At 54.4% G+C, this 27,054-nt stretch overlaps 1 protein-coding gene across 3 annotated transcripts; it reads left to right on the top strand.

Annotated features, from left to right (window-relative positions):
- Nucleotides 1-406: 406 nt before the first annotated feature.
- On the top strand, nucleotides 407-16,771 carry RIPOR1 (RHO family interacting cell polarization regulator 1). 3 transcript variants are annotated; one of them, XM_063112776.1, is made up of 22 exons: nucleotides 407-487; nucleotides 8,380-8,509; nucleotides 8,628-8,780; nucleotides 8,953-9,031; nucleotides 9,707-9,730; nucleotides 9,826-9,879; nucleotides 10,020-10,172; nucleotides 10,273-10,336; nucleotides 10,427-10,470; nucleotides 10,548-10,613; nucleotides 11,139-11,287; nucleotides 11,363-11,492; nucleotides 11,577-13,199; nucleotides 13,299-13,420; nucleotides 14,233-14,365; nucleotides 14,632-14,767; nucleotides 14,916-15,077; nucleotides 15,343-15,501; nucleotides 15,643-15,839; nucleotides 15,932-16,015; nucleotides 16,124-16,214; nucleotides 16,352-16,771. In XM_063112776.1, exons 2-22 carry the CDS (start codon nucleotides 8,403-8,405, stop codon nucleotides 16,447-16,449), a joined length of 3,828 nt encoding a protein of 1,275 aa, XP_062968846.1. In that variant the 5' UTR covers nucleotides 407-487; nucleotides 8,380-8,402; the 3' UTR covers nucleotides 16,450-16,771. The 3 variants fall into 3 exon arrangements, with proteins under 3 accessions (XP_062968846.1, XP_062968845.1, XP_062968844.1); XM_063112775.1 differs by having other exon boundaries at nucleotides 10,548-10,673; nucleotides 13,302-13,420; XM_063112774.1 differs by having other exon boundaries at nucleotides 10,548-10,673.
- Nucleotides 16,772-27,054: the final 10,283 nt, after the last annotated feature.

Raw genomic sequence — 27,054 nt, 5'->3', positions numbered from 1 at the left:
AGTGCAGCTAACCCTTTGACCCTAGCGTGGGGTCAACTCTCAGCTCCACCTTAATCCACTCTGGTCATTCCAGCCCCCGCTTTGGAAATGACCCTTTGGAAATGAGCGAGCTCAGGCCAACACGTGCCCCAAGCCCGGGTACCCAGATCCTGCCAGGATCCCCCCATGTACCCTATTCCCGCGGACCCCGAGGGCTGAACACCCCCACCGCCCTCGCGTACCCCAGGGTCTCCCCTCCCCGCAAGCTGGTAGACTCCGCGGGCCGCAGACCTTCCCTGTTACCCGGGAGGGCGGAGCGAGCCGTGGGCGCCTCCAGGGGTGCTGGAGCAGCTGGAGCGCTGGGGGTGGGGAGGGGAGGGGAGGGGCGGGGCGGCGGGGCGGAGGGAGGGGCCGGCGGCGGCGGCGACAGCGGCAGCTGCGGCACTGCCAGGCCCGGCAGCTCCGAGAGCACGGAGAGCGCGAGGTCCGCGAAGTCCAGCGCAGCCATGTGAGTGTCCGCGCCGTTTCCGGGGTCTGGGGGTCGGGAGCCGCGGGCCGGGCGGGGGGCAGGCGCCGCGGTTCCAGTGCTTCTCCCGCCCGCGCAGCCCCGAGGGTCTAGGATCTGCGGCCCAGGCTGCGGCCCTGTCCCGCCTTACCCCATCCCTGGGACCCCGGCCGCGCAGTGTCTTTCCTCCCCTCCCTCCGGGGGCGGAGGACGACGCAGCTTCGCCCCACAAAAGCTGCCGCCTCTGGGCCTGCAGCGCCGAGCGCTCCCTCCTTCCCTCCCACGGCAAGGCCTGGCGGCCGTGTCCCGGGGCTCTGGGGTGGGCCAGGCCGTAGGGCGGGCCCAAGGCGCCAGCCAGGGCCCTGGCACTGCGCTCCCCGGGAGTCCCCGCTGCCCTCGCCGCGAGGGAGGCTGAGTTGGAAATGGGGAGGGGGCAACGAGGGAGGGTGCAACGAGGAGGGGTGCAGGCCAGCCTCCGAGCTGAGCTAATCTTCCTAGCCCCACAGGCCGGCCTAAGCCGCTTTGGGGCCGGGCCCGAGGTGACCGAGCCTGGCCTGGGGCAGTGCTGTCTGGTCAAACCTAGCGTAGCGGAAGCCGGAGAGGATAGTCCTGGCGCGTTCGGGAAACAGACCCTGTCCCTGGAAATGGAGGCTGGTGTGGGGTCTCCGCTAGCAGCCAGGCCTGGGCACTCTGAAGAACTGGTTTGGAGAAGGGATGGCTTACCAGGGATAGAGATCGGGCTAAGTCCAGCCTCGGGACTCTCTGTCCTGCTGACCCCCGGGTGAGGCCTGAGTCCAGCCTCCCGTACTGACCCTTCGCAGCCAGTTCTAATGCATGTCCAGGCTGGCCGGCGGAGCACCTACTCTGTGCAGTCTAACAATAACGGTGCCCTGGCGCCATCTGTGCGGCCGCGCCCTGGGCCTGCCGCATTCAGCCGCAGCACAGCCTTCTGAGGAGGGTTATGACCATCTGGCAGATGCAGGCGCAGAGAGGTTAGTAATAGTCTCAGGGTCACACAGCTGGTTTGGGGATAAGCGGGAATTAGATCTGAATCCTTGCCGCTGTACCATCGACCTCCATGGGGGGCGGGGGGTGGGATGTAGAATTGGGGACTGAGGTACAGAATACTCCAGCGGGACAAGGAGTACTGGCATAGCTCCCTCTTCCACCCCTCTCCCCGTCCTGAGTCCTGGGGGCAGCAGCCGGAGAGAGCAGCCCGGTGAGCCGTCGCAGGAGCCTGGGCTTGGGTGTGGGTGAAGGGAGCCCGCAGAGCGCCGGGCTGGATCCTGCCCAGGTAAAAAAGCAGGCGGGGAGGGCGCGGGTGAGTCACGGCGGTCCCTCTCAGCCGCCGCTCGTACTCGCGCCCTAGCCAGGCCCGGCCCGGCCCGGGGGAGGCCGCTCGGCTCCCAGCGAGCTGCGGGCTGGGGAATGTGACCAGCTGACCAGGGAGGGGGCCGGCAGGAAGTGAGGCCACCCGGCCGCCTCCGCCCGGTTCCGGGGTGGGGGGTCCCAGGCCGAGCCGCCCCGCCTCCTTCCTTGCCCGCTCGGCAGCTGGGGGATGACGTCAGCAGCCGGCTTTGGGGCAGTTACCATGGAGACAGGGGCAGACTCAGGAGGGACCACCTTCTCCCTTGCAGCCGCCCCTTGCCTGGGTTATTTTTAGCGTCTGTTTACCTCCGTCCAGGGCTGCCCTACGGCTGGGTGGGGCTGCACCGGGGGACTCCCGGGGAGGCGGCTGGCCTGGTATACCACCGAGCTGGGGCAGCGCAGGTGATGGGACCTTCCGCCCCACACGGGTGCCAGTCCTGGCACTTAGGAGGTGCTGGGAAGCCGCGGGATCCGGGACCGTGCAGTCAGGTCAGGGTTCCATTCACGGTTGCCCTGAGCTGGCTGTGCTGCAAGCCCCATAACCTTTAGGACCTAAGACCTGGTTTCTTTTTCATGTCCAAAACAAACTGTAGGGCCAGCATGAGCCCAGAGAATCTCCTGTTATCAGCCAGCCCCACCAGTCAAGGTGGCCCCTCTTCCTTAGCTCAAGGAGTTCAGCTCTTTCCTCTCCTCCCACCCTCCACAGGGAAGATCCTGCATACCTACCCCCCCGTTTTAGTATATGTGCTGCCGAAGCGAGCACCATACCTACCCCCCCCGAAATAGACATTCTGATGATCATTTGGGGGAAGTCTGTACCAGCAGTTACACATCTTGATTCCTGTGGGACTAGAGGGTTGGTGACAGCAGAGCCCCAGCCAGAGAAAGAAAGTTGATGGAATAGTCAGCCTACTCTGAATCCAGAATCCCAGGGGACCCCCACTCTGCCCCCTCTACAGGAGGCAGAACTCCACTTGCTGATGGTATATGATCTACTCAGCAAGTGGGAACGGAGAGGGATATTGTGTGTTTGGTAGGGAAATCTCTCCAACAAGTCAGGATCTAATGTTCCTGTGTCCAAGCAGCCCAGCTCCCAACTCAGCTTCCTCCAGCCTTCATTTCCCAGATGCTTAGGCCCTGGTGCTGGGCCCATGGGTACAGTAGGGAGCCAAGCAGACAGGCTCCAACCCCCACAGGGTTCAGTCTGATGGGAAGACGGGCCCTAAAGGAGAACTGACAACTGAGTTATGTGGCCTTGGGGATTAGAGGGAGGAAGCTATGGAGGTGCCAAAAAAGGGGGAACCAACCCAGGGCAGGCTTCCTGGAGGAGGAAGACATAGGACACGACTTTAAGAAGGAGAGGGAGTTGGTCAGGCTGCGAGTAGTGGGAAGAGTTTGTAGGAGCAATGGGGTTGCTGAAGAACCTCACAGGTATTGATAGAGGCTTGCAGTTGCTGGAACAGAGGTACCATGCAGGGAGCAGGGGACTCTGAGTGGAGGTGTGTTTGAAGGTATGTGAGGGAGGGGACAGACCCGAAAGGGCCTGGTGGGTCATATTAGAGAGTATGGGCTTTATCCTTGGGGCGGGGGGGTGACTGTGGATGTCTCACAAGAGTCTGAAAAGAGGGATGTTAAAGATTTAGAGTCCTGGGATCAGCGGGCCTGGGTGTGAATCCTAGCCCTGCCACTTAACAGTTGTGTAATCTTGGGCAGATTAGTAATCGATAATAATAAGAGCAGTTAATATTTGTTGTGTGCTAACAGTGAAGTAGTGTGTCTACCCCAACTTCCCTACACCACATACAATTCTCCTTTCCCAAATACTCCCTAAGAGGGAGGTATCTCATTTCATCCTCCCGTAGACCTGTGAGAATGTTGTTGTTGTTATTATTATTCATTTTGCAGATGGGTATCTGAAGCCCAAAAAGCTTAAGAACTGTCTTGCTCACTGTCACACAGCCAGTTAACCTCAGGTTTCTCATCTGTGAAGTCAGGCTAGTAGGACTTACTCCATTGGCTTTTTGCCAGAATTAAATGAGATGACGTTTGTTAAGCACTGTGCCTGGCATACAGAAAGCACTCAATAAAGGACAGTTTTTGGCATTGTCAGGTGACAGGAATTTTAAGAGCAGTGTTGTTACTGAATAAAGAATGGGTCATTGCAAGTTAGAGTAGAAACAGGGAGCCCATTAGGAGACTGCTGTACAGCTCTAGGGGAGAGTTGGTGATGGCCTGGACAGGAATTCTAGCTGTGGAGTGGAGGTGAGGGGGCAGATTCCAGGGATATTTAGGAGCTAGACCTGGCAGGACTGGGTAACTGAGTGGATGTGGGGGCAACTGACTGAGGCATCCAGGATGACTTCTAGTTTCTGTCTTGAACAACTGGGTACACAGATGGTTGGGTTGTCATAGAGAGGCTAATCTTGGGGAGAGTCAGGTTTCAGGCGGAAAGTGGTGAATTCAGTTTGGGGACCTCAAACTCTGCACACCTCCTTACAGTCCACTGTGCATTGTCACTCACTTCTGGGGAAGCATCAAGCAGGCAGTTGGGCAGACAGGCCTGGTGCTCAGAAGAGTGGTTTGGGCGAGGGGGAGATAAGGAAGCTGGCAACATTCAGATGGCCTTGAGCTGTGTAAGATGTGCACAGCCCAAGGGTGAGGAGGATGAGTCCACTCCAGAATGAGGAGAGAAACAAGGTCTCTGTGGGAAAATGAAATGTGCAGCCAGAGAGGTGTGGGGAAAACCAGGAGCATGTTGCCTCCTGAAATTCGAGGGAAGGGCGGGCTTAAAGAAGAAAAAGGGAGCCAGAAAGTCAGAAGGTTTACTGAGATCAAGCAGAATATGGACTAAACACTAGACACTGGATTCAGCAACAGGGAAGTCACTGGTGACATCCATCCATCAGGGGAGTGGTGAGTGCAGAAGGCAGACCAGGATGGGAAGAGGAGGAGGTGGGTGTGGTGAGGAAATGGAGGTAGACATCTCTTCAAGCAACTTGGCTCTGAAAGGATAAGAGAGAGATGGGGTGAGGAGTGGGGTAGCTGGAGAGAACACATTGAGGGTGTCATTTCTTTTTGTAGTTCTATCTATCAATTATTTATTTATTTATTTATTTATTATTATTCTATTTATTTATTTATTTATTTAAAGATGACCGGTAAGGGGATCTTAACCCTTGACCTGGTGTTGTCAGCACCACGCTCAGCCAGTGAGCTAACCAGCCATCCCTGTATAGGATCCGAACCCGTGGCCTTGGTGTTATCAGCACCGCACTCTCCCGAGTGAGCCACAGGCCGGCCCTGTAGTTCTTTATTTAAAGTCAACTTTATGTTGAAATGTAATATACATACAGAAAGTGTATATGTCCTGAGTGTACAGCTTGATAAGCCTTCACAAGGGAACACCCCCATAGAGGATCAGGAAATAGAAGCCAGAGCAGGAAATAGAACATTACCAGCACCCTGGAAGACCCCTTGTACCCCCTTCCAGTCACAACACCCCAAGGGTAATTACTAATCTGACTTCTATCATCACAGAAGTTTTGCCTGTTTTTGAACTTCATTATCAAGGGAATCATATATAGGTCCTCTCTTGTGTCTTGCTTCTTTCACTCAACATAATGTCTGTAAGAGTCGTCCATATTGTTGCATGTAGTTGTATATTTTTCATTCTTTTGCTGTATAGTAATTTATTATTCATCTATGGGCATTTGTATAGCTTCCAGGCTTGTTTTCATTTTTTATGTGGGAGTAACTTGAGCTTGTTAGAGACTTGTGGAGAAAGTCTGAAACACCCATCTTCTGTAAGAAAGGAGAGTGATGACTAGGGCCACATGAATATTTAACAGGTGGGAAGTGAGAGCCTGACTGAGGGTGAGAATTGCTGTGTGTAGCCGGGCTGCTGTTCCAAGACCTCTGGCAACTCCTGCCAGCCTGTGTGCAGGTGCAGAGGAGACAGGGAGGTGGGTTGCCCAGCGTTGATTTCTGTCATGTAGCGAGAGGCACAGAATGCTGAGGATACTAGCAGTGATGTAATGGAATGGTGGCTGTGGATCCAGGCTGGGGAGGAGGGTGTGTAGGGAAGGTAAGGAAGAGAAGGTAGGAGGGAGCTGGCAGAGAAAAAGAAAGCAGAGGCGGACTGTGAGGTCTGTGCAGGGTGGCGTCTGTGAAATTCCAGGCTGTATCTCCAGTGACTGGCACATGCTTGGCACAGGGTTGTCACTCAGTGAATGGTTGAATAAATAGGCTGAAGGCTCAAGGGACCCTCAGGTAAAAGGCAGGTCAGGTGGGAGTGTTGGAGATTGCCTGAAGGTTGTGGTCAATGGGTTTGTGATTTAGGAAAGGGACATTCCAGAGGCAGTTGACAAGGCTGGGGTGTTCCTGTAGGAGATGGCTGAAGGGAGCAAAGAGGACAGTGTTGGGTGGGCAATCCATGGGAATGCACAGGTCAGCAGTGTAGAGTACATGGTACCTGATCTTCAAGGAAGAAGGGGAGTATAGCATTTCTTAAGCTGGGGTCCTTGGACCTCTTGCATCTGAATCTGTAGGGGAGTCAGTGGGTTTGTGGAAAATATAGACCTCTGGGTCCACCCCAGCCTCACGGGGATAAAGAAAGCACAATGCAGCAGAATCAAGCCTCAAGGAGCAGGAGTGTTTGCGGGGGGGCGCATCCAGCCACTCTGAGGTCAGGCGATATGATGCCTAGTGGACCCTGGGCATGGTGGCCTCAATCCAGGCTGGAGGTGGGAAGGGATATTCAAAGATACTAGGGGCAGGAAAGAGCCAGCACCAAGGGAATTTAGGGCCTGAGAGTCCCATGCAAGCTGGGGGCCAGAAGGGGGGCTTTAGCCCTAGGATGCAGCTCCAGCCAGGGCAGAGGCCCTGACTGAGCAATGGGACCTAATCATTTTCCCTGGGGAGTGAGGGGGAGTGCCAAGACCGAGCACCCCCTCTGTGGGCATAGGGGTGGGGGTGGTACATGGGGCTGTGAAACTCTCTGCACCCACTTCCTTCTCTGCATCCCTCTTAAGGCAGCAACACATAATATGGGGTTGACTTAGTCCCATACTTTATGCTCCTCTCTCTTAGCCTCCCAGACCCCTCATGCTCAGTGCCCTACTCTCTGCCCTCCACTCAGCACCCCCAGCCCTCCCTTCCACTCTCTTATCCCCCCACTCTCCACCCTTCGCACAGTTAGAACCCCAACTCTCATCCCTCCGTGTTTTCAGCTATCCCTCAGCACCCCTCAACAATCGCTCTTTGAGCCCCCTACTCTCACTGTCCCCATTACAGCCCCCACTCGGTCCCCTTATTCTATCCGTCCATATCCATTGCTGCGCTCAACTCCCTTTACACACACTCCTGATCCCAGCCTAGAAGACTCCCGTCAGTCCCCTCCCCGAGGGGAACCCCCAGTCACCCCTCCTGGAGGCCAGGCGGGCCGAGGCCGGGTGCCCCCTAGTCCGGCCGGTCCCGCCCATCCCGGCGGGCTGAGTCAGGCGGCAGGAACTGGGCGGGGGGCGGCGCCGGGAGGAGCCGAAGCCTAGCCAGAGCTGCTGGGAGGGAGCGGGGAGCCCAGCTGAGGCTCCAAGTGGCCTCGGGCCGGCAGGGACGCCGGGGACGAGCGCGGGTCGGGGACGGTCCAGGACTTACCATGAACTCCAAGAAGAAAGGTAGGACCCGACCTGAGGCTGTGAAGGCTCCGGGACTGGCCCCAGGGGATGCAGGCCAGATTCTGAGGGCCAAGCGTGCATGTTTCGCCGGAGCGGGGTTAGGGGTCTGCCAAGGATCCCCTCCCGCCAAGGGCAGGGGTGAAGGCTTGCGTCAGTGACTCAGTTTCTAGGTCGGAGCCCAGGAAGATGGAGGGGGCTGGGCACTTCTCGGCACTGCGACCCACTCTGGGAATCCCCCGGCTGCTGGGCGCCGGGAGGGCTCTGGCGTCCAGGCGCCTGGGAGCTGGTGGGGGTTGGGGGGAGCACTCTACGTACGGCGGGCGGGTCTCAGGAGCCAAACCAGCGCCGGCCGGGCCTGTCGGGCAGCTCCGCAGTGCTCAGATCGCGCACCGTGCCCCGCCCCGTGACCTCCCGCGGCCTCCCGGGGTGGGGGCACCCTAGCTCCTGGTCCACTGGGGGGGCGGTGTCAGGGGCAGGGCTGGGGAGGCCGCCCCGCCCCCGTGTAAACAGGCGCTTCCGCACATTCTTCGCGCGCCCCGCCCCTTTCCTGCGCATTCCCAGCCGGAGGAGGGTCCCACGCGACCCCCCTTCCTGCTCCGCGACAGGCGGAGCCCGCACCTCGGCAGGAAGTGGGGGCTGAGCCGAGGCCACGCTGAGTCCGAGGCCGAGTCGTCCGCGGCCGCCCTGTCATTAGCGCCGGGGCCGGCGGGGCTAAGAGTACGGAGGAGCCCGGAGCTCACTGGGGCAGCAGTACCTGGAAACTGGGACGGACCTGCTCCAGCCCTGGGGCCAGCCCATGGGGAGGGAGCTTCAGGGATACGACTGGTGCTGGACACACACACCCGCCACCCCCAGGGAGCCCCGCGCGGACTCATTCCATGATGTCCCTGTCGGTGCGGCCGCAGCGTCGCCTGCTCAGCGCCCGGGTCAATAGGAGCCAGTCCTTCGCAGGCGTCCTCAGCAGCCACGAGCAGCGGGGGCCCAGGTACGTGGCGGAGGGGGGTTAATGGGGTCAAGAGAGTCGGATGGGATTGGGACTGGGTGTGTAGTGAGGGTTTGGGGGTCTCCTGCTCGCCTCTTTCTGACGGCAACCTCTTTTTCAGGAGCTTCCCGGTCTTCAGCCCGCCCGGGCCCCCACGAAAGCTCCCAGCGCTCTCCCGAGTGTCCAGGATGTTTTCTGTGGCCCACCCGGCCCCCAAGGTCCCACAGCCTGAGCGGTTGGACCTAGTGTACGCTGCGCTTAAGCGAGGCCTGACGTAAGCAACTCCCTCCCCACCCCTTGTCCCAGGATCCTTCCCCAAACCCCATCTCCTATCTGCTAGTAGGAACCTGCCCCAGCCCCACACCCTGTCTCCCTACTGGCTTATACCTTGGGCATCTTGAGGCTGGAGAGGTTAAGTTAATTCTTTTCGTCGCCACTTTCCCCAGGGCCTACTTGGAAGCGCACCAGCAGGAGCAGGAGAAACTCCAGGGGCAGATAAAGGAGTCCAAGAGAAATTCCCGCCTGGTGAGTGACAGGGAGGTAGGGATGCCCTGGACTAATGCCCTTTACCTTTGTGGCATGGCAGTCTGGGAAGGGCCAGCCCTGGGTAACATCAGGGCTATTTTCTGGGGTGACTTGGTTCAGGTGTGAGTAGGAAAGGCGGTATCAGGAAAGGCTGAGGGGCTTTCTGTCCCCAACTTTCTTGTTGTGCACACTTTCTGCTTGGGACCCAGTGCCTACTCACAGGAGCTTCCAATGGGATAGGTTAGACCCCCACAGACATGGACAACAGGAGTTCACATTGTAGTGATACTGAGAAGAGAGCCATGGTTTTTCCTGGGGAAAAAGTCAGAGCTTAGCAGAGGAGGGAACACTAATGCTGGGTCTGGAAGGATGAATGGGAGTTCCCTGGCAGAGGGAACCATGCATGAGGAGGCATAGAGCTCTCTCCTTAGGGGCTGTAGGAAAGGGATCCCAGGGAAGAGGTGGGGAGAGGTTACTGGAGGGGTCTAAGGGACCTGATCTTGGTTACCAGTACCCACCAAGAGCCAGGCATGCTGTAACTGGAGTGGTTGTGGACTGATGTGTGGGGAGAACGGCTGTGAGGGAGGGGAACTATGATGGGTCTGAGTGGGCAAGTGTCCCTGCTGTAGTCCTCCTCATATTTCCTAAGGGCCCCCTTCTCATCTCTCTCTGCAGGGCTTCCTGTATGACTTGGACAAGGTGAGTGTGTGTAGAACAGTGTTGGAAGGGGTTGGCTCATGGGGAGAGTAAAGGGCCCTGGGCCTCAGGCCATTCCTCACCCACCTCTCCCCCAGCAAGTCAAGTCCATCGAACGCTTCCTGCGACGACTGGAGTTCCACGCCAGCAAGGTACCTGTGCAGCATGCATGCAGATTGGGGTGAGGGACTGGATATCATAGAGAAATGGGGGTGATGTTAGGCCCCGGGGAGTAATCCCAGTGGTGAGTCTCAGTCCCCCCTACTGTCACCCCACTCACTCACCTTCCCAGATTGATGAGCTGTATGAGGCATACTGTGTCCAGCGGCGTCTCCGGGATGGTGCCTACAACATGGTCCGTGCCTACAGCACTGGGTCCCCAGGGAGCCGAGAGGCACGGGACAGCCTGGCTGAGGCCACTAGAGGGCATCGAGAGTACACGGAGGTGAGGGATGGGTGCCCATGAGGCAGAGGCACAGGGTATGGCAGGGCGGGTGAGAGGGGACTGATTCTTGACCCCACCTGTCCCTGCCTCTTCCTCCCAGAGCATGTGTCTCCTGGAGAGTGATCTGGAGGCTCAGTTGGGCGAGTTCCATCTCCGGATGAAAGGTACTGAGTTGTGTGGGGAAGGTGGGGAGTGGGAGGGTATGTGCCCAGGACTTCCCAGCGTGGCTCATCTACTTCTCCCCCTACTCCCAGGGCTGGCTGGCTTTGCCAGGTTGTGTGTGGGTGATCAGTACGAGGTAAGAGGATGTGCAGGGAAGGGCTGGGATGGCAGGGTCGCAACACCAGGGCTGCCTCATGCCACCTGTTCCCCCAGATTTGCATGAAATACGGGCGTCAGCGCTGGAAACTTCGGGGCCGCATTGAGAGTAGTGGAAAGCAGGTGTGGGACAGTGAAGAAGCCATCTTTCTTCCTCTGCTCACGGAATTCCTGTCCATCAAGGTGGTGTCTCTGCCCAGTACCATAGAACCATGGTGAACCCTTTGTGACCCTCATGATCCTGAGACTCTTACTCCTATGACCCCTCCATGGCTCCATGGCCCTGTGAATGTGTGACTCCAAGACCTTCATGAATCTGTGATTTCCTCATGATTTCTCTGACTTCAAAACAACAATCTTTGTGACTCCTATGACCTCATGGCCTCATGACCCCATTACCTCCTCACGATCTTCTGACCCTGTGAATATTTGACCTCCTGAGTCCCTATGAGGCTGTGACCCCCATGACCTCAATGACCCTACAAACTCTGCCCTCTGTGATCCCCATGCTCCCAGACTGCTTCAAGCCTCCCCATGGCCATATGTCCTTGTGATCATCTTATAACCTCTATGCAAATTCAGACCTCTGATTGCCTCGATCTCATGGCCCTGCACCCTTGTAACCCCAGCATGCATTCTTGGCTACAGGTGACAGAACTGAAGGGCCTGGCCAACCATGTGGTTGTGGGCAGCGTCTCCTGTGAGACCAAGGACCTGTTTGCCGCCCTGCCCCAGGTTGTGGCCGTGGATATCAATGACCTCGGCACCATCAAGCTCAGCCTAGAAGTCACATGGAGGTTGGTGAGGCTGAGGGACATGAGGGCAGGACCAGAAGGCCTGTGGCACCTGCTAATAGCCTTTTGTCTCCCCAGCCCCTTCGATAAGGATGACCAGCCCTCCGCTGCTTCTACAGTCAACAAGGCCTCCACAGTCACCAAGCGCTTCTCCACCTATAGCCAGAGCCCACCAGACACTCCCTCGCTTCGGGAGCAGGCCTTCTATGTGAGTCACACGCCAGGCCCAGGCCTCACCATCATCCAGGGGCTCCCTGGGGGTGGTCCTGAAATGCCTTTTCCTTTCTCTCAGAACATGCTACGGCGGCAGGAGGAGCTGGAGAATGGGACAGCATGGTCCCTGTCATCCGAATCTTCAGACGACTCATCCAGCCCACAGCTCTCAGGCACTGCCCGCCACTCATCAGCACCCAGGCCCCTGATGCAGCAGCCTGAGCTTCTGCCCATTCAAGTTGCCTTCCGTAGGCCTGAGACCCTCAGCTCTCAACCCATGAATGAGGAGGGGGCCATGGCTCCAGCCCTGGCCAATGGGCACGCCCCCTACAGCCGAACTCTGAGCCACATCAGTGAGGCCAGTGTGGATGCTGCCTTGGCTGAGGCTTCAGTGGAGGCTGTGGGCCCAGAAAGCCTAGCCCAAGGATCTAGCCCACCTACACACACAGATCCCACTCACAGGGAGCACCCTGGTCCTGTTCCTCCTGCCCTAGACTCTGGCCATTCTGTCACAAGCCCCACCCTCAGTACAACAGGCCCCCCCCCAGCATCTGCATACCTAGACTCAGTTTATAAAGCTACAGACTCTGGCCCTTCTGAACTGCCAAGTTCTGCCCACACCACTACAAGCTCCACCTACAGTGCCATAAGCCCTACCTATAGTGCTCCAAGCCTCACTCACACTACTATAGCCTTCACTCACAAACCTATGGTTTCTACCCTCACCACTACATGCCCTACCCCCAATGTCACAGGCCCAGTCCAGGCCACCACAAGTCCCACCCACAAGCCAGTGCCCTCTATCCTCACCACTACAGGCCCTACCCCCAATGTCACAGGCCCAGTCCAGACTACCACAAGTCCCACCCACAAGCCAGTGCCCTCTATCCTCACCACTACAGGCCCTAACCCCAATGTCACAGGCCCAGTCCAGGCCACAAGTCCCACCCACAAGCCAGAGTCCTCTCCCCTCACCACTATGTGCCCAGCCCAGACCACCACAAGCCCCACCCACACCACCCTAAGCCCTGCCCAGACCACAAGCCCCATCCACACCACCCTAAGCCCCACCCACACCACCCTAAGCCCCACCCACACCACTACAAGCCCCACCCACATCACTCCAAGCCCCGCTCACAAAGCCAAGATGTTGACTAACACCTCTACAGGTCCTACCCCCAATGCTATGGGCTCTGTCCAGACTACCAAAAGCCCCACCCACCCTGTCACAACCTCCACCCTTATAACTGTAAGCCCTTGCACTTCTCTAGACTCTGCTATGCTTCTCAGCCCCTCTGCACATGCAGACTCCACCTTCCCAAGCACCAACCTCTTGCCCTGTAGCCACCCAGCTTCCACTCCCTGCACTCATGCAGACCCCACAGCCCCCAGCACTCCCTGCCTGAGTCCTGCCTGTTCCAGTTGGAAACCTCTCACAAACCCTGCCCCAGATCCCCCAGAGTCCATCCTTCAGAGCCCAAGCTCCCCTCCCTTACCCCTAACCCCTGGGCCCCAGCATTCAGACCTTAGCCTGGCCATGGCTACCCAGGTCCCAGTCCCAGGGGCAGCTGGAGGGGCTGGGGACAGAAGACTGGAGGAGGCACTGGGGACCCTAATGTCTGCCTTGGATGACTATCGTGGCCAGTTCCCTGAGCTGCAGGGCTTGGAGCAGGAGGTGACTCGGCTGGAGAGTCTGCTCATGGTGAGGAGGGCGGGGCTGGGCTAGGCTGGGCCAGGCTGAGCCAGCACAGGGAGGGCAACCTGGCAGTGGCAGCAGCTCTGACTCCCTTCACAACCCCAGCAGAGACAAGGCCTGACTCGCAGCCGGGCCTCCAGTCTTAGCATCACTGTTGAGCATGCCCTGGAGAGCTTCAGCTTCCTCAACGAAGATGAAGATGACGACGGTGTCTGTCCCGGCAACTGGTGAGCTGAGTGAGACTGGGTGGGGGGGCTAGGTGAGGGGGTAGTGGTGAGGCAGCGCCAGCCAAAGGAGGAAAACAGGTAAGGTGGGGCCAGGTAGAGCATATGAGGATGGACTTGCTGGCAGGTGCATCTGTGTTCACCCCTCCCTCATACACCTCATGATTCCTTGATGCCCACATCCCAACCCTATCTATATCCCCAGTGCTTCTGACTGCCTTTCTTGTCTCTGCAATGTCTGCCTCTCCTGCTGGCCCCTGGCAATTTGTGATCCTCCAGCCCCTCCCCTTTCCCTTGCCTCACCTTGGACCTGCCCTGTGAAGTAGCTCTTTCAGTGCCTCCCCTTGCTCCCCGGGTCCCCTGGCATTGGCACCCTCTGTCTCTACCCTGACTCTCCAGGAGGCCCTGGCTCTGCAGCTCTCAGTCCCAAAATCGGCCTTTGCCAATTCCCAGTTGAGAATTGTGCCTGGTCCCTCCTCCCTCTGCTGCTGCCCAGGTTACAACCTGTGCCCTGCACCCCTTGCGGTCCACATTTCATAGACCATCCCGCCTGCAGTTTTACTCGTGCCCATCCCAGACCCGGTGGTCCCAGCTGGAGGTTGCACAGAGCAGACTGACTCCAGAAATCCCTGCTACCACCTGCTGGTCCCAGCGCCTTCCTCTTTCTGGAAGTCCTCCATGGACTTACCCATTGTCTGTTGTCTGTGCATCATCTGTTCCTCCATTCTAGGATGGGGGGAGCATAATACAAATAAACACTGGTGACCAGATGGTGATGTGTGCTCCTGGGGTGGTTGACCCCATTTTTCTCTCAGGCCCACAAGCAGCTCGGAGGCTGGGGCTGAGGACAGCCTAGACTCACCCAGTGCCTGCCCCCTCAGCACGGGTTGTCCAGCCCTGGACGCTGCCTTGGTCCAGCACCTGTACCACTGCAGTCGCCTCCTGCTGGTGAGACTGGTGGTTATTCCCCCCGTCCCCCCACTGTTTCCTTGTAACCTCTTACTCCCAGGAGGCCTGAACTTGAATCCTGGTCCTTTATACCTTCTTGGAGTTCCACACCCCAGTGCCCCTGGGCCCTGGCATCTAGCTCTTGCCAAATAGAATACTTCCCACACTCTATTCCCCTCCAGCCTCTCCCAATGCATGCTGGGGCTTGTAGTCCTCCCCAAGCCCTACCCCGAGGTCTGAGCTACTTGGCCACTTCTGTTCTCCAGAAACTGGGCACATTCGGGCCCTTGCGCTGCCAGGAGGCATGGGCCCTGGAGCGGCTGCTGCGGGAAGCCCGAGTGCTTGAGGCAGTATGTGAGCTCAGCAAGCTATGGGAGGTTCCTGCCACCTCTGCTCATGAAGGTAAAGGTCCTATGGGCTTGGGCTCTGGCTCTGGGATGTACCCTGAAGCTGCCACCTCATCCCAACTCTATCTCTGTGCCTGCGTGCCCACCTGCCTGCTGCTGACAATTTCCTGTACCGCCCTCCCCACCCCCCACCCCCTCACCAGTGGTGCAGTTCTCAGCCTCACGGCCCGGCTTCCTGACCTTCTGGGACCAGTGCACAGAGGGACTCAGCCCCTTCATCTGCCCTGTGGAGCGGGTACTCCTCACCTTCTGCAACCAGTACAGTTCCCGTCTCTCCCTTCGCCAGCCAGGCTTAGCTGAGGCTGGTGAGTGGGCTGCCTACCTGCCCCTTCTTCTGTCATTTCTCAGGTCCCCAGTGTTGGGATCCCGAAATCCATGTCAGCCCACACAGACATAGGAGCTGAGCACTGAGTAGACATTACAAAGGCTCCTGCCTTGGAGCAAAAGAACCCAGATGGGAAGGGTTTGGACAGGGGGGCCCTGGACCTGAGCCTGGGACGGGAGCACCCTCTTCCCCCTAAAAGTCTGGGTTCATCCAAACTCTGAGGCCTATGGCACTGCCCCCCGCAGTGTGTGTGAAGTTCCTGGAAGATGCCCTGGGACAGAAGCTGCCCAGGAGGCCCCAGCCAGGCCCTGGAGAGCAGCTCACAGTCTTCCAGTTCTGGAGTTATGTTGAAACCTTGGACAGCCCCTCCATGGAGGCCTATGTGACTGAGACCGCCGAGGAGGGTGAGGCAGTGGCCCTGATCAAAAAGTGGCCTGGCCCTAGGGGTGGGCCTCAGGGTGAGGGTAAGGACATGAGGACATGACCTACCCACCCTAGAAGGCTCCTTGCCCTGCCACCTTTTCTTACTCCTCTTCTTCCTTCAGTGTTACTGGTGCGGAATCTAAACTCAGATGACCAGGCTGTTGTGCTGAAGGCCCTGAGGTTGGCACCTGAGGGGCGGCTACGAAGGGACGGACTTCAGGCCCTCAGCTCCCTGCTCGTCCATGGCAACAACAAGGTCATGGCTGCTGTCAGCACTCAGCTCCGGAGCCTGTCGCTGGGCCCTGCCTTCCGGGAGAGGGTGAGAGTTGGGCAGGGCTCCCTTGAGAGCAAGGACTCAGATCCTGGGCTCTCCCAGTGTGTGGCTAAGTCTGCCTTCTCACACTTACCCAGGCCCTCCTGTGCTTCCTGGACCAGCTCGAGGATGAAGATGTGCAGACTCGAATGGCTGGCTGCCTGGCCCTGGGCTGCATCAAGGTGACCCCTGCCAGCGCTCCCAACCTTTCTTTCCCCTCTCTGTAGCCCCACCCCTGTGCCCCTCCTTTCTGCTCCCCTGACCCACCTCAATGCTCCCTTCCCTGATAGGCTTCTGAGGGCATTGAGCCCCTGGTGTACCTGTGCCAAACGGATACAGAAGCTGTGAGGGAAGCTGCCCGGCAGAGCCTGCAACAGTGTGGTGAGGCTGGGGGATGGGAATAGATGTCAAGTGTTCTGGGACATCTTGGCTGATGAGAGTAAAGCGAGATGGGGCCAGGGGTGGGAGGGCCAGGACGGGGCTAGAGTTATTCCTGACCACATCCTCACACATTTCAGGAGAAGAAGGACAGTCTGCCCATCGACGGCTGGAAGAGTCACTGGATGCTCTGCCCCGCATCTTTGGGCCCGGCAGCATGGCCAGCACAGCATTCTAAACTCTCCACCCACTGGCTCCCAGTGCCCCTTCCCACCACTTTCAGGATTGATTAGGCACTGGCAGGGAGGGTAAGGGCTGGCTCCAGACACCCCTCCCCAACAGATTCCTATCAATGAAAATCTAATATATTCTTCTGTTGCCCCTGGAGTTGGTAGAGTCAGTGCCTGCAGTCAGGTGCCTCCCAGCCTTGGCTCAGCACACCCCTTGCCACAAATCAGTGTCTGGGGCCTGGATACCATGCCTCTGCCCCACCACCCTTGGTTTTCTATTTTATTTACAGAGTTTTACAGAAAATAAAAAAGCAAAATGCCTTTCCTACATGGGCTGGTGCACTCCTGACCCTCTGCTCCAAAATCTTCCTGACACTGGTGTGTCCAATTGACAACAGCATGTGCATTTGCCCTGGAAATCCGGGTGGAAGAAGGTCCAGAAGCTGGAACTGAGCTTGCAGGAGAGAGCAGGGGAAGAGGGTGGCAGGGTGTTGCTGAGAAGTTTCCGCCTGCAGGCTGGGCCCTCCCTGAGCCTGGGAACTCCGGGCCCAGGGTGCGGCATCTGTGAAGTCTGCCCAGAGAAAGCCCTCAGGGTGTCAGTCCTGGGACCGGCTGTGGCTAGGGGACAAAGAGGAAGCCATCCGGAAAAGAAGGCATGGTGTGGCTGGAGCTTCTGGCCACCAGGGGGCAGCAGAACTGTGTGAGTGGATGCCTGGCTTCTAGGCCTTCCCGTCAGCCCAGGCAGCTTCCTACAGAGGGGGCTGAAGGAGCCCATTGAGGGTTGGTAGCAAGGGAGAGGAAATGCTTACAGAAGGGAAGAGCTGGGGCCTGGGAGGCAGGAGACCCAGATGCTGCCCTGTGACTTAAGACAGCAAGTCCTTCCATCCCCAACCCACCTCCCTCTCTGTAATAACAAACTTGGCTGAACCCTGTGGCCCCTGACAGCCAGCAGACCCATGCTACTTTAGAAAGTAGGGTTCCTAGGAGAGGCCTCATCTTCCCCCAGAGCTGCCTGGCACATATTAACCCCAGAAGGTTGAGAGTCCTACATGAGGAACTTGAGGATGAGTTGGGACTTGAGGATGGCAGCCCTGTTTTAAGGAGGGCCTGAGGGAGACCTATACCCACAGCTAGAAAAACAGATCCTCCACCTTTCTCTTCTCCAGAACTTCCATTAACCAGGATGAAGGGAACAGTGCATGGGTAGTGCCTTCCCCACTCCCTGAATCTGGTGCTCCAGTGCCTGAGGTGTAGCACAGCAGCGTGACAGCATGTACGCAGAGGTATCAGGTTGAGGACCGTGTGTGCCCACACTCAGGAAGAGCCAATGAGGTGTCAAAAGTCCCCCTGAGTGTGACCCAGATCCCTGGGGAGCCCTGCACCCCAGTGTTCTAGAGCTGTGCATGAAGAGGTTTGGTTGGGGCCTTAACCACCTGCTGGGGAAGCCAAGCTGAGCAGAAAAAACGGCAACAGGAAAGAGCACAGGAAACACCTGTGTGTGGATGCAGGTGGCCCATTCCAGAGGGGTGGGGGTGGGGGTGGCAGACGGCCCTCAGCACACTGGCACAGCTCTGTGCTCCCTCTGTAACTATGAAGGATGGCATGGGCAGGACGGTGCAGCTCAGCTTTTTGGGTGGTCAGCTAGGGTGGCATGGGGCAGAGAAGGCAAACAAGTGATAGACACCAAGCCAGCACTCAGAGCTGGCCACAGCTTGAGCCTGCCCCATGGAGCGCTGCAGTCCTAGAACCAACCCTAGGAGCCCTCCAGGCCTGAGGCTCACTGGTAGGGCAGGGCTATCCACTTGCATCAAAAGTGTAGTCTGTGTGGTGGGGAAAGAGGAAGTGAACACTGGCTGACCAGGTCCTGGGAAAGTGCAGAGGGGGTGACTGGGCCAGCACAAGTTCAAAGCTGAACCACAGGAGAGGGTAGGGCATGGGCAAGAAATGGGTGATGGAAAAATGTCATCATCCCAGCCAGGGGTCTACTGGGGCTGTCACTGAAAATCCCAGCTCTCCAATGCTGGGAAGGGATAGGACCCCTGACGCTCTGTCCTCTACAAGGAGGGTCCTGAGGCCAAAGCCTGGTATTCAGCTCTAGCCGAGGGCGGGTGTGAGGGTCAGGGTGGGCAGGACCTAGAATTAGAGCACTGTGAGCACAGCCAGGTGGAGAACTGTCAAGGCCAGAACAAAAAGGTCATAGACCCTCAGGTCTTTGCCCATCATTAGCTCAGAGCAGCATGGCTCAACCCAGGACAGCCACTTGACCTCTCTCCATCAGGGACTTGAAGTCAAGCTGGATGGCCTCCTATACCCAGGCCCAGTCCCTCATCTGCGAGATGCTGGAGGGTAGAGAGAACCCTTGTCCACCCACCTGTAACCCCCCCTTCACTTCCCAGATGCCTCCCATGGGTCTTCACACGGGGCTAACTTGACCCACCACATTCCCGCCACCTCCTGCCCTACTGTCATGAAGATCTGTGGTGGAGAGGGCATTCATTCCTGCTGCCTTGGACTCAGGATAGTTGGGAGCCTACTGGCCCAGGTGATGGGAAGTTGAGAATACCATCAGGAGTCAGGGATACGAGGGGAGGGAAAGCCAATGCCAGCCTGTGAGGGGACAGATGGAAGTGAGCTCTCTGAGGCCTGTGACACAATGAGAAGTGCTCCATCAATTAAGTCCATCGAGGCCACAGCCATACCTTGGCCATCGTCTTTGGGATCTGCTCAGAAAAAACTGATATGCACGCATTACAAAAAAGGGGCCAGGCTGAGGTGGTCCAGGATACAATTTATTGTGTTGATGGTTGCTGGAGCCTCCCCAGTCTCCTCCCCTTTCCTCTTGCCCTCTTCCAACCTTACCTTTCCTCCTGTCTCCCACTCTTCTTCCTCATGTATTCAAAGCTGCAGAAAACCAAAAAAAGAAGAAAAAATGGCATGTTTGTGAAGGCGAAGAAGCAGATGGGTTGGCACGTGGGAAGAGGACTGCTTCTTTGTCTCGCCCACAGAGCGGGGGTGCCTTCCTTGTGTGTTTCTGTGCCTGGTGTGTGGGTACAATTTGCTGAACCCCAGGCATATGACATGCTCTCTTTTCCCTCCATCCCCCCAGACAGACCTGGAGTCTCCTATTCAGGCCATCCATCCCCCATAGACAGAAGGCTCTTGGCTTGGCTGCTGGGCCTGGCTCTTCTGAGCCTAGGTAATACAGAAGGGTGTATTATGTATTATGAGACTCCAGTGCCTCATATGTACTGCTAAGGAAGCACAATCTATCATTTAGAAAATAAGACCCTCATTGGCCTGCGAGAAATGGGCCTCTTGTTTCAGAAGATTGCAATCAGGTGATGGCCACTAGTCTATGTTTGATGTCAAGGGTCAAGTCTTACCTGTCTCTGAATACACCCAAGGCATACAGACATGCAGTAAACACTGACAGTCTTTAGAATAAGCAGCTGAATTGCTAGAGCTAACACTTATGTTTGTAACTGTCTCCTCTGAATTTCCTTACAGTAACCTTTTCCTCTTCTTCCTCAGGCATCCTCTTAAATATCACCCTACAGGGTTCCATTCTAGGCCCTTTCCTTCTCTCGAAACACACTCTCTGAACCATCTCATCCATTCCTCTGGCTTCCATCTACATGCTGTGGCTGTATGCCAATGATTCACATGGTTCTCACCTTACTTCCAGACCCTGACATCTAACTGCTGACTGGACACTTTCTTTTGAACATCTGGGGCATTTCAAACTCAACATGCTCAAAATCAAATTCAATATCTTATGTCAAGGGCTCAGATCCCTGTACCAGCCAGCCACAAAACAAACAAAAAAATTCAACATCTTCTCAAAATCTGTTTCTTCTACAGGGCTCTTGGGGATTACCAGTTACTCAGGTACCCAACCCATACAACTGGGCCTCATCCTTGACTCTTTCCTCTGTCCCCCCATTCCAGCCAGCAGAATCTTCTCAATTAAATGCTCTAAATATATATATATATATTTTAAAGATGACTGGTAAGGGGATCTTAACCCTTGACTTGGTGTTGTCAGCACCACATTTTCCCAAGTGAGCTAACCGGCCATCCCTACATAGGGATCCAAACCCGTGGCCTTGGTGTTATCAGCACCACACTCTCCCAAGTGAGCCACAGGCCGGCCCTAAATATTTCTAAACTCTGTTTACTTCTGTTTATCTCCATTGGCATGACTCAGGTTCAGGACCTGTTGACCTCTCACCTAGACACTAAAACTGCCTTTCACAGGCTTTCTGCCTCTGGTGTTGCCCCTCTTCGGTCCTTTCTCCATGATGTAGTCAGGACGATTCTTAAAACTTAAACCAACCACTACAGACTCTCTTAAGAAAAAACCCAAAGTGGCTTGCAAAGCCCTTTGAGCCTGTTCCCTTCTCTGACCTCATTCCTGCCACCTATCTTCTCCCTCTGCACTGGAGCCTCAACTGGACTATTTGCAGGGTTCATTCACCCCTGGGCCTGGTACCACTTGCTCTGTGGTACACTATTGCCACCTTCCCGTTACCTTCACCACGCCTGCTCAACCTGACAGGCTTCAATCTAGACATCACAAATTTCCTTAGAAAGTTGTATCTCCACTTGCTCTTGTTACAGGAACCTGCACTCACTCTAATACTAACCACACCCCACTGCAATGGCTTATTTACTTCCTATCCTCTGGAAAAGACATCCGTAAGTTTCTGCTGACTATTCTACTAGGTGACAGGCACTATCCAGGTCTAGGGAAGACAATGGGTGTGTGCCTTCCCTGTGGAACTTGGTCCAAATATTTTTAAAAACAGTTTTGTCGAGATTTAGTCCATATACCATGCAACCGTTTAAAGTGTACAATTCAATGTACACTTTTAGTATATTTACAGAGTTGTGCAACTGTCACCACAATTTTAGAATATTTTCATCATCCTACAAAGAAACTCTGCACCCCTTAGCTATCATCCCCAGGCCCCTGCATTCCTCCCCACCCCAGCCTTAGGAAACCACTGATCTACTTTATGTCTCTATAGATTTGCCTATTCTGGATATTTCTTATAAATGAAATCAGGTTAAGTCTTCCAACTTACCCAGTTCTAAGATTCACTTGAGAACTTCCTTGGAGATTCAAATTCAGCAGGTATGGCATGGGGCTAGGCAATTCTCTATTTGATCAGGCTATCTGTCTTTACTATCACCAGCACCCAGGACAGATACACAGTAAGCAGTTAAGAAATATCTTTTGATGAATACCTCTAAACCCGATCCCTGGCTCTGGGCTCCCTATATCCAACTCCTCAACTGATGTCCTGGTCTTATATCAAAAGCAACCTGAGGCTGTCTGGTTACCTAAGCTGGTTAGAGCATGGTGTTATAACACCAAGATCAAGGGTTCGGATCCCCATACCAGCCAGCTGCCAAAAAAACAAAACAAAAAAGCAACATGAAAACATTTTGAGAGTGAAAGTACCATATGTTCAATGCAGAAAGAACCTGGAAACTCAAAACACTCCTCATAGTCTCCCATGGGGTACAGCTCTTTAGAATGCACTTTAACCACTAGGGTCTGAGTGAAGGAATGGAACAGAAGCCTGAGCAGGGGACAACAGAGGAAGGGCTGAGGGCAGACTGGTGGAGGAGGCAAGCCAGCTGAATCCATAGGGGTCAGAGGCAGCAGAAATGAGGCTGAAGAGGTTAGCAGAGGCTTGGTCATGGAGGGTCCTTTTGAGTAGCTGAGGAGTTTGGAATTTACCCCCAGGATATTGGGGAACTAGCCATGGGTCTGAAACAGGTGAATTTTATGATCACATCTTTGCTTTGGCAAGGTCACTCCAGCAGTTGTGTGGAGGGAAGAAGGAAGCAGTGAGGAGCCCCCAACTGTCATCAGGAGAAGTGACAGTGGCCTGGGCCAGAGTGGGAGCAGTGGGGATGGAGAGGAGGCTAGAGTGAAGAGATGTTCCAAAGGCAGAATGTACAGAATTCGGAGGCTGACAGGATGGAGGAGGTGAGAGAATGAAGCCCAGGTTTCTGGCCTGGGTGATGGATAGATGATACCTTTCACTGAAGGGGAAGTCTTAGAGAAAAAAGTTGAGGAGAGTGACAGGCTGGCATATTAGTTTTCTGTTGCTCACTTATAACTAAATACCTGTAACTGGGAAATTTATAAAGAAATGAAATGTATTTCATATAGTTCTAGAGGCTAGGAAGTTCAAGGTTCAGGGGTAAGGGCCTTCTTCCTGGTGAGGACTCTCTTCAGAGTCCTGTGGCAATGCAGGCTATCACACAGCAAGAGGGCAGAGCGTGTTAACATGCTCACTTGTTCTCCTATTAAAGCCACCAGTGGGGTCGGACCATGGCTCACTTGGGAGTGTGCGGTGCTGATAACACCAAGGCCATGGGTTCGGATCCCATATAGGGACAGCCAGTTCACTCACTGGCTGAGCATGGTGCTGACAACACCAAGCCAAGGGTTAAGATCCCCTTACCAGTCATCTTAAAAAAAAAAAAAAAGCCACCAGTGCCATTCCTATGATAACCCATTTATCCATTAACCCATTCATCCATGAATGGATTAATCACTCACGATCCAATCACCTCTCAACTGCCCCACCTTTCAAATACCATAGGTGAGTTTCCCACTCTCTTGATATTGTTACAATGGGAATTAAGTTTCAATACAAGTTTTGAGGCAACATTTTTTTCTTTCATTGTTGTCATTAGTTTGTTTTTTTGGTGGCTGGCCAGTACAGGAATCTGAACCCCTGACCTTGGTGTTATAAAACCACTCTCTACCCAACTCAGCTAACCAGCCAGCCCTGTGGCGATGTTTAAACTATGGTAGCTGGTAAGGGTGGCCTGAGAGCCATCCAAGAGGAAGTGTCCAGAAAGAAGCTGGATATGTAGGTCTGCAGCAAGGAGAAAAGGGTATGGGCAGACGCTTGGGAGTCATCCTTGCTTTACTGTGAAGTCTCATATGACTACTGTGATGTCCAGTAACTGCTCTGCTCCTCCCACACCTGTAGCCTATAGTTTTACACTTGCCTTCTCATCCTTGACTTTTACCTACTAATGCTCATGAGGCTCAGTCTGGTCTCTTCACACCAATATGAGACAAAATGTAAGGCCATCAAGAGCTAGGAACATCACCTATCTCTGGTGTTCTCTATCTAGCCTTGAGGATAAACCTGGGTCCTGAGGAATTATTAAGGACAGACTTATAGATTAACGTCATCACCTCAAATACCTCTGCTATCTGCCTGCCCAAGTGCCTGAAATTTCCACCACTAATGCTGTTCCTTTGGGTGAAGGCAGTAGTGTCCAAATTATTTTAGGGACAGAAATATTTCTTCCCCCTAAACAAATCACATAAAATTTAGAGAAGTGGGAGAGGCCCAGAACCCACCTGATACACCTCCCTTCCCGTTCCAAGGCAGCCTCAGAGCTAAAGCAACATTTTCAGGGGATTCCTATAAAAACAGAAATGTTAACTGAGAGTGAGGAGCTCTGAGCAGCCAATGAAAGAACAGAAAGGGGGAGGGGCTGGAAGACCTAAGTGCTCATTCTGGTTTTGCCAACAAGTTGCTGGATGACACTGAGCAAGTCACTTCGTTTCTTGAATTTAGAACAAAACTCACCAAATGGAGCTGTATCACTTGAAAAGGCAGACATGAAGGTGTTTTATAAAGTGAAAAATGTACAGATGACACGGATTATTAAAGGATGATCAATGAATGCTTGGAAAATTCAGGTAAAATCACAGGGAACAAAATTAACCTACTTCCTAAGAGTGTGACATAGGTCTAGGTAAAGTCCTTTAGACTTTAGAGAGCAGTCATTTGAGCTGAGAGATAAAAAATAAATATAACTTTAACAGAAGTCTGAAGAAAGCAGACATTAATAAGGAAAAAAATTCCTGTGGTATGGGCAAGTCTTTAAAATGTCAGGAGAAAGTGGTTGGCTTGGCATGATTTTGGTAGACACTGAAAGCTTTCCAAATGTCTTACAAGGTCTAGCATCAGTGTTTACACCCTAGTCCAATGGTGTGAGATGATTTGCTGTCCCCCAAACACTCACGCACTTCTGTGCCCTTGATCATGGCTCTTCACCCTACATACCTTTGCCTCGCTTGTTTACGCCTTGTTAATCCTTTAGACTCAGCTGAAATGAGATACTCCTAGATGCCTAGAGAATGATTTGCTCCTTTAACTGTGAGCTCATTTCTTCCTATTTTAACAACTATCGCATTAATGGGGGAGGGGGTTGTATGTGTGTGTGTTTTTAACCAGTTTTACTAGTTAAATTCTGAGTTCAAGGGCAGGAAACATCTTGAATCATCTTTGAATCTCCAGTGCCTAGAACAGGGAGCTACACACAGCAGGTACTCGATAAGTATTTGCTGAACTGGATCATGTCCCACACATGTCCTCAATAGGTACAGAGGCAATAGGAGTTGTTTAGGTGTAACTTTAGGACCTATTTCAACATGGGCAGGAAGGTTCTTGACCACTGTTCCTTTTTTATTTATTTTTTATTTTTTTATTTTTTTAAAAGATGACTGGTAAGGGGATCTTAACCCTTGACTTGGTGTTGTCAGCACCACGCTCACCCAGTGAGCTAACCGGCCATCCCTATATAGGGATCCAAACCCGTGGCCTTGGTGTTATCAGCACCATATTCTCCCAAGTGAGCCATGGGGCCGGCACTTGCCCACTGTTACTTAGAAAATCAACACACGTTCCTTTCATTTGTTGATTCTCTTGCTTAAAGGGCTGAAAAAACAAACAAAGAAACAAAAAACCCACATCACAATTATTCACAATTATTGGAAGCTTTACATGGGGCAACAATTGAAGCTAAGGAAGACCTTAGAAATAGAATTATTCTCCTGAGAAGCACAGCACAAAGTATGCCTTCTCCCAGAAATTGCTACCAGGCCAGGGAAAACCTAGTCAGTAACCTAACTGATTCTATTAATGAACCTAGAAAGATTATGTTCATTAGAAGGTATAGTTGGGAGGGAGGGTAAGTAGTAGGAAGCATAAAAATAAAAGAAATAATAATAGTTAACATTTATTGTATGATTACTGGTATTTAGAACTATACCAAAAGCTTTACTTGCATTTTCTCTTTTTATTCTTACCATTTTATCAACTACAATTATCACCCCATCTTACAGATGAGAAAACTGTAGTAGTTACTAATTCACCTGAGATCACACAGCAAAGAAGAAATCAAGACAAGACCTGAATTCAGGACAATCTGACTCCAGAATCCAGAGAGTGTGATACTAAACATTTAAGTTATATAACTAACATCTCTTAATCTAATTAACAACTCATCAAAGCTTTCTAGTAATCTGGCTTCCCAGGACACTCTCCTACAGGAAAATAAGATGCCTTTCCCAGCACAAGGACACTAATGCACTTGCCAGTTTTTTTTTTTTTTTTTTGTCGTTTTTTCATGACCGGCACTCAGCCAGTGAGTGCACCAGTCATTCCTATATAGGATCCGAACCCGTGGCGGGAGCGTCGCTGCGCTCCCAGCGCAGCACTCTACCGATTGCACCACGGGCTCGGCTGCACTTGCCAGTTTGTAAAGGAGCACTCTGCTTATCCATCAAGCTCCTGGGTACCTGAGGAGTCCCTGAGGAAGGATTCTGTTCTCAAGGTACAAACTACATTGGGTTTCTGGTCCTGCCTGTGGGTCGGAGGGCCAGATTCCAAAATATGGTGACTTTACCAATGTCATCTGGTACGCTGAGTAGACTTCTGCTGATAATACCCTGAACACCCTTGTGGACTACAAACCTAAGAGACAATCCATGGGAAGTCTCACTTACCTTCTAGAAAAATGAGAGGGCTGCCCATACCCTGAGCACCCACTGTCCACCTGGCCAGGCCTCCTGGCCACCAAGCTGAATATCTCAACCTGGATGGGCTGTACCAGTCCCTCTGACCTGCCAGCCTTAGGGACAGCTTTTGATGGGTGGGACCATGGCAGGGCTGCCCCCTCCCATGGGCATGGGGTCTCCTGCCAGGGTAAGGTAGCCAGGAGCTCTGTTCACAAAACCAAATCTGGGGGGTCACAGGCCAAGACCCTGCAGTGATATCAGGGACCAGCCCTTTGTAGGGCAGGAGATCAGAACTTTTTCTTTTCAGTTTGCCCCAGAGCCCAGCTCCCTGGCACAAGGCAAGTGGGGGCCCCTGGGGCCCACACAGGCTCTAGAGCCTTGGCGTCTGAACCGTGTGTCCCTGGAGGCAGGTGCCTGACAGCCATGGACCCGCGCTAGGGGTTGGAGGAGTCACCATGCAGCTCCCCCCCACCCAGTGACACTATATAATTCCCAGGGCACCTGCCAGGGTCCAAGTCAGGACAGGGGCGGCAGTTGGGAAGCCAGGCGCCCGCTCAGCTGCCTGTGGTGGGGCTTGTCCTCAGCACCACCCAATGCTGCCCAGTGGGCCAGGTCCAGCAGAGTCCTTGGCTAGCCCTGTCTCAGAGCCTTGGCCCTGCCACAGAGAGGGATCCCTACCCTATCACAGGCACACACAGGGCACAGGCTCTCCCCCTACCTAGAAGTCCAGGGAGCTGAGCCGCCTGCCTGCCCAGCAACCCCCAGC

The sequence above is a fragment of the Cynocephalus volans genome, chromosome 10 (genome assembly GCF_027409185.1).
Source record: "Cynocephalus volans isolate mCynVol1 chromosome 10, mCynVol1.pri, whole genome shotgun sequence".
Taxonomy (NCBI): Eukaryota; Metazoa; Chordata; class Mammalia; order Dermoptera; family Cynocephalidae; genus Cynocephalus; species Cynocephalus volans.
The sequence above is the reverse complement of the archived record's forward strand: the minus strand, read 5'-3'. Positions and strand labels throughout refer to the sequence as shown.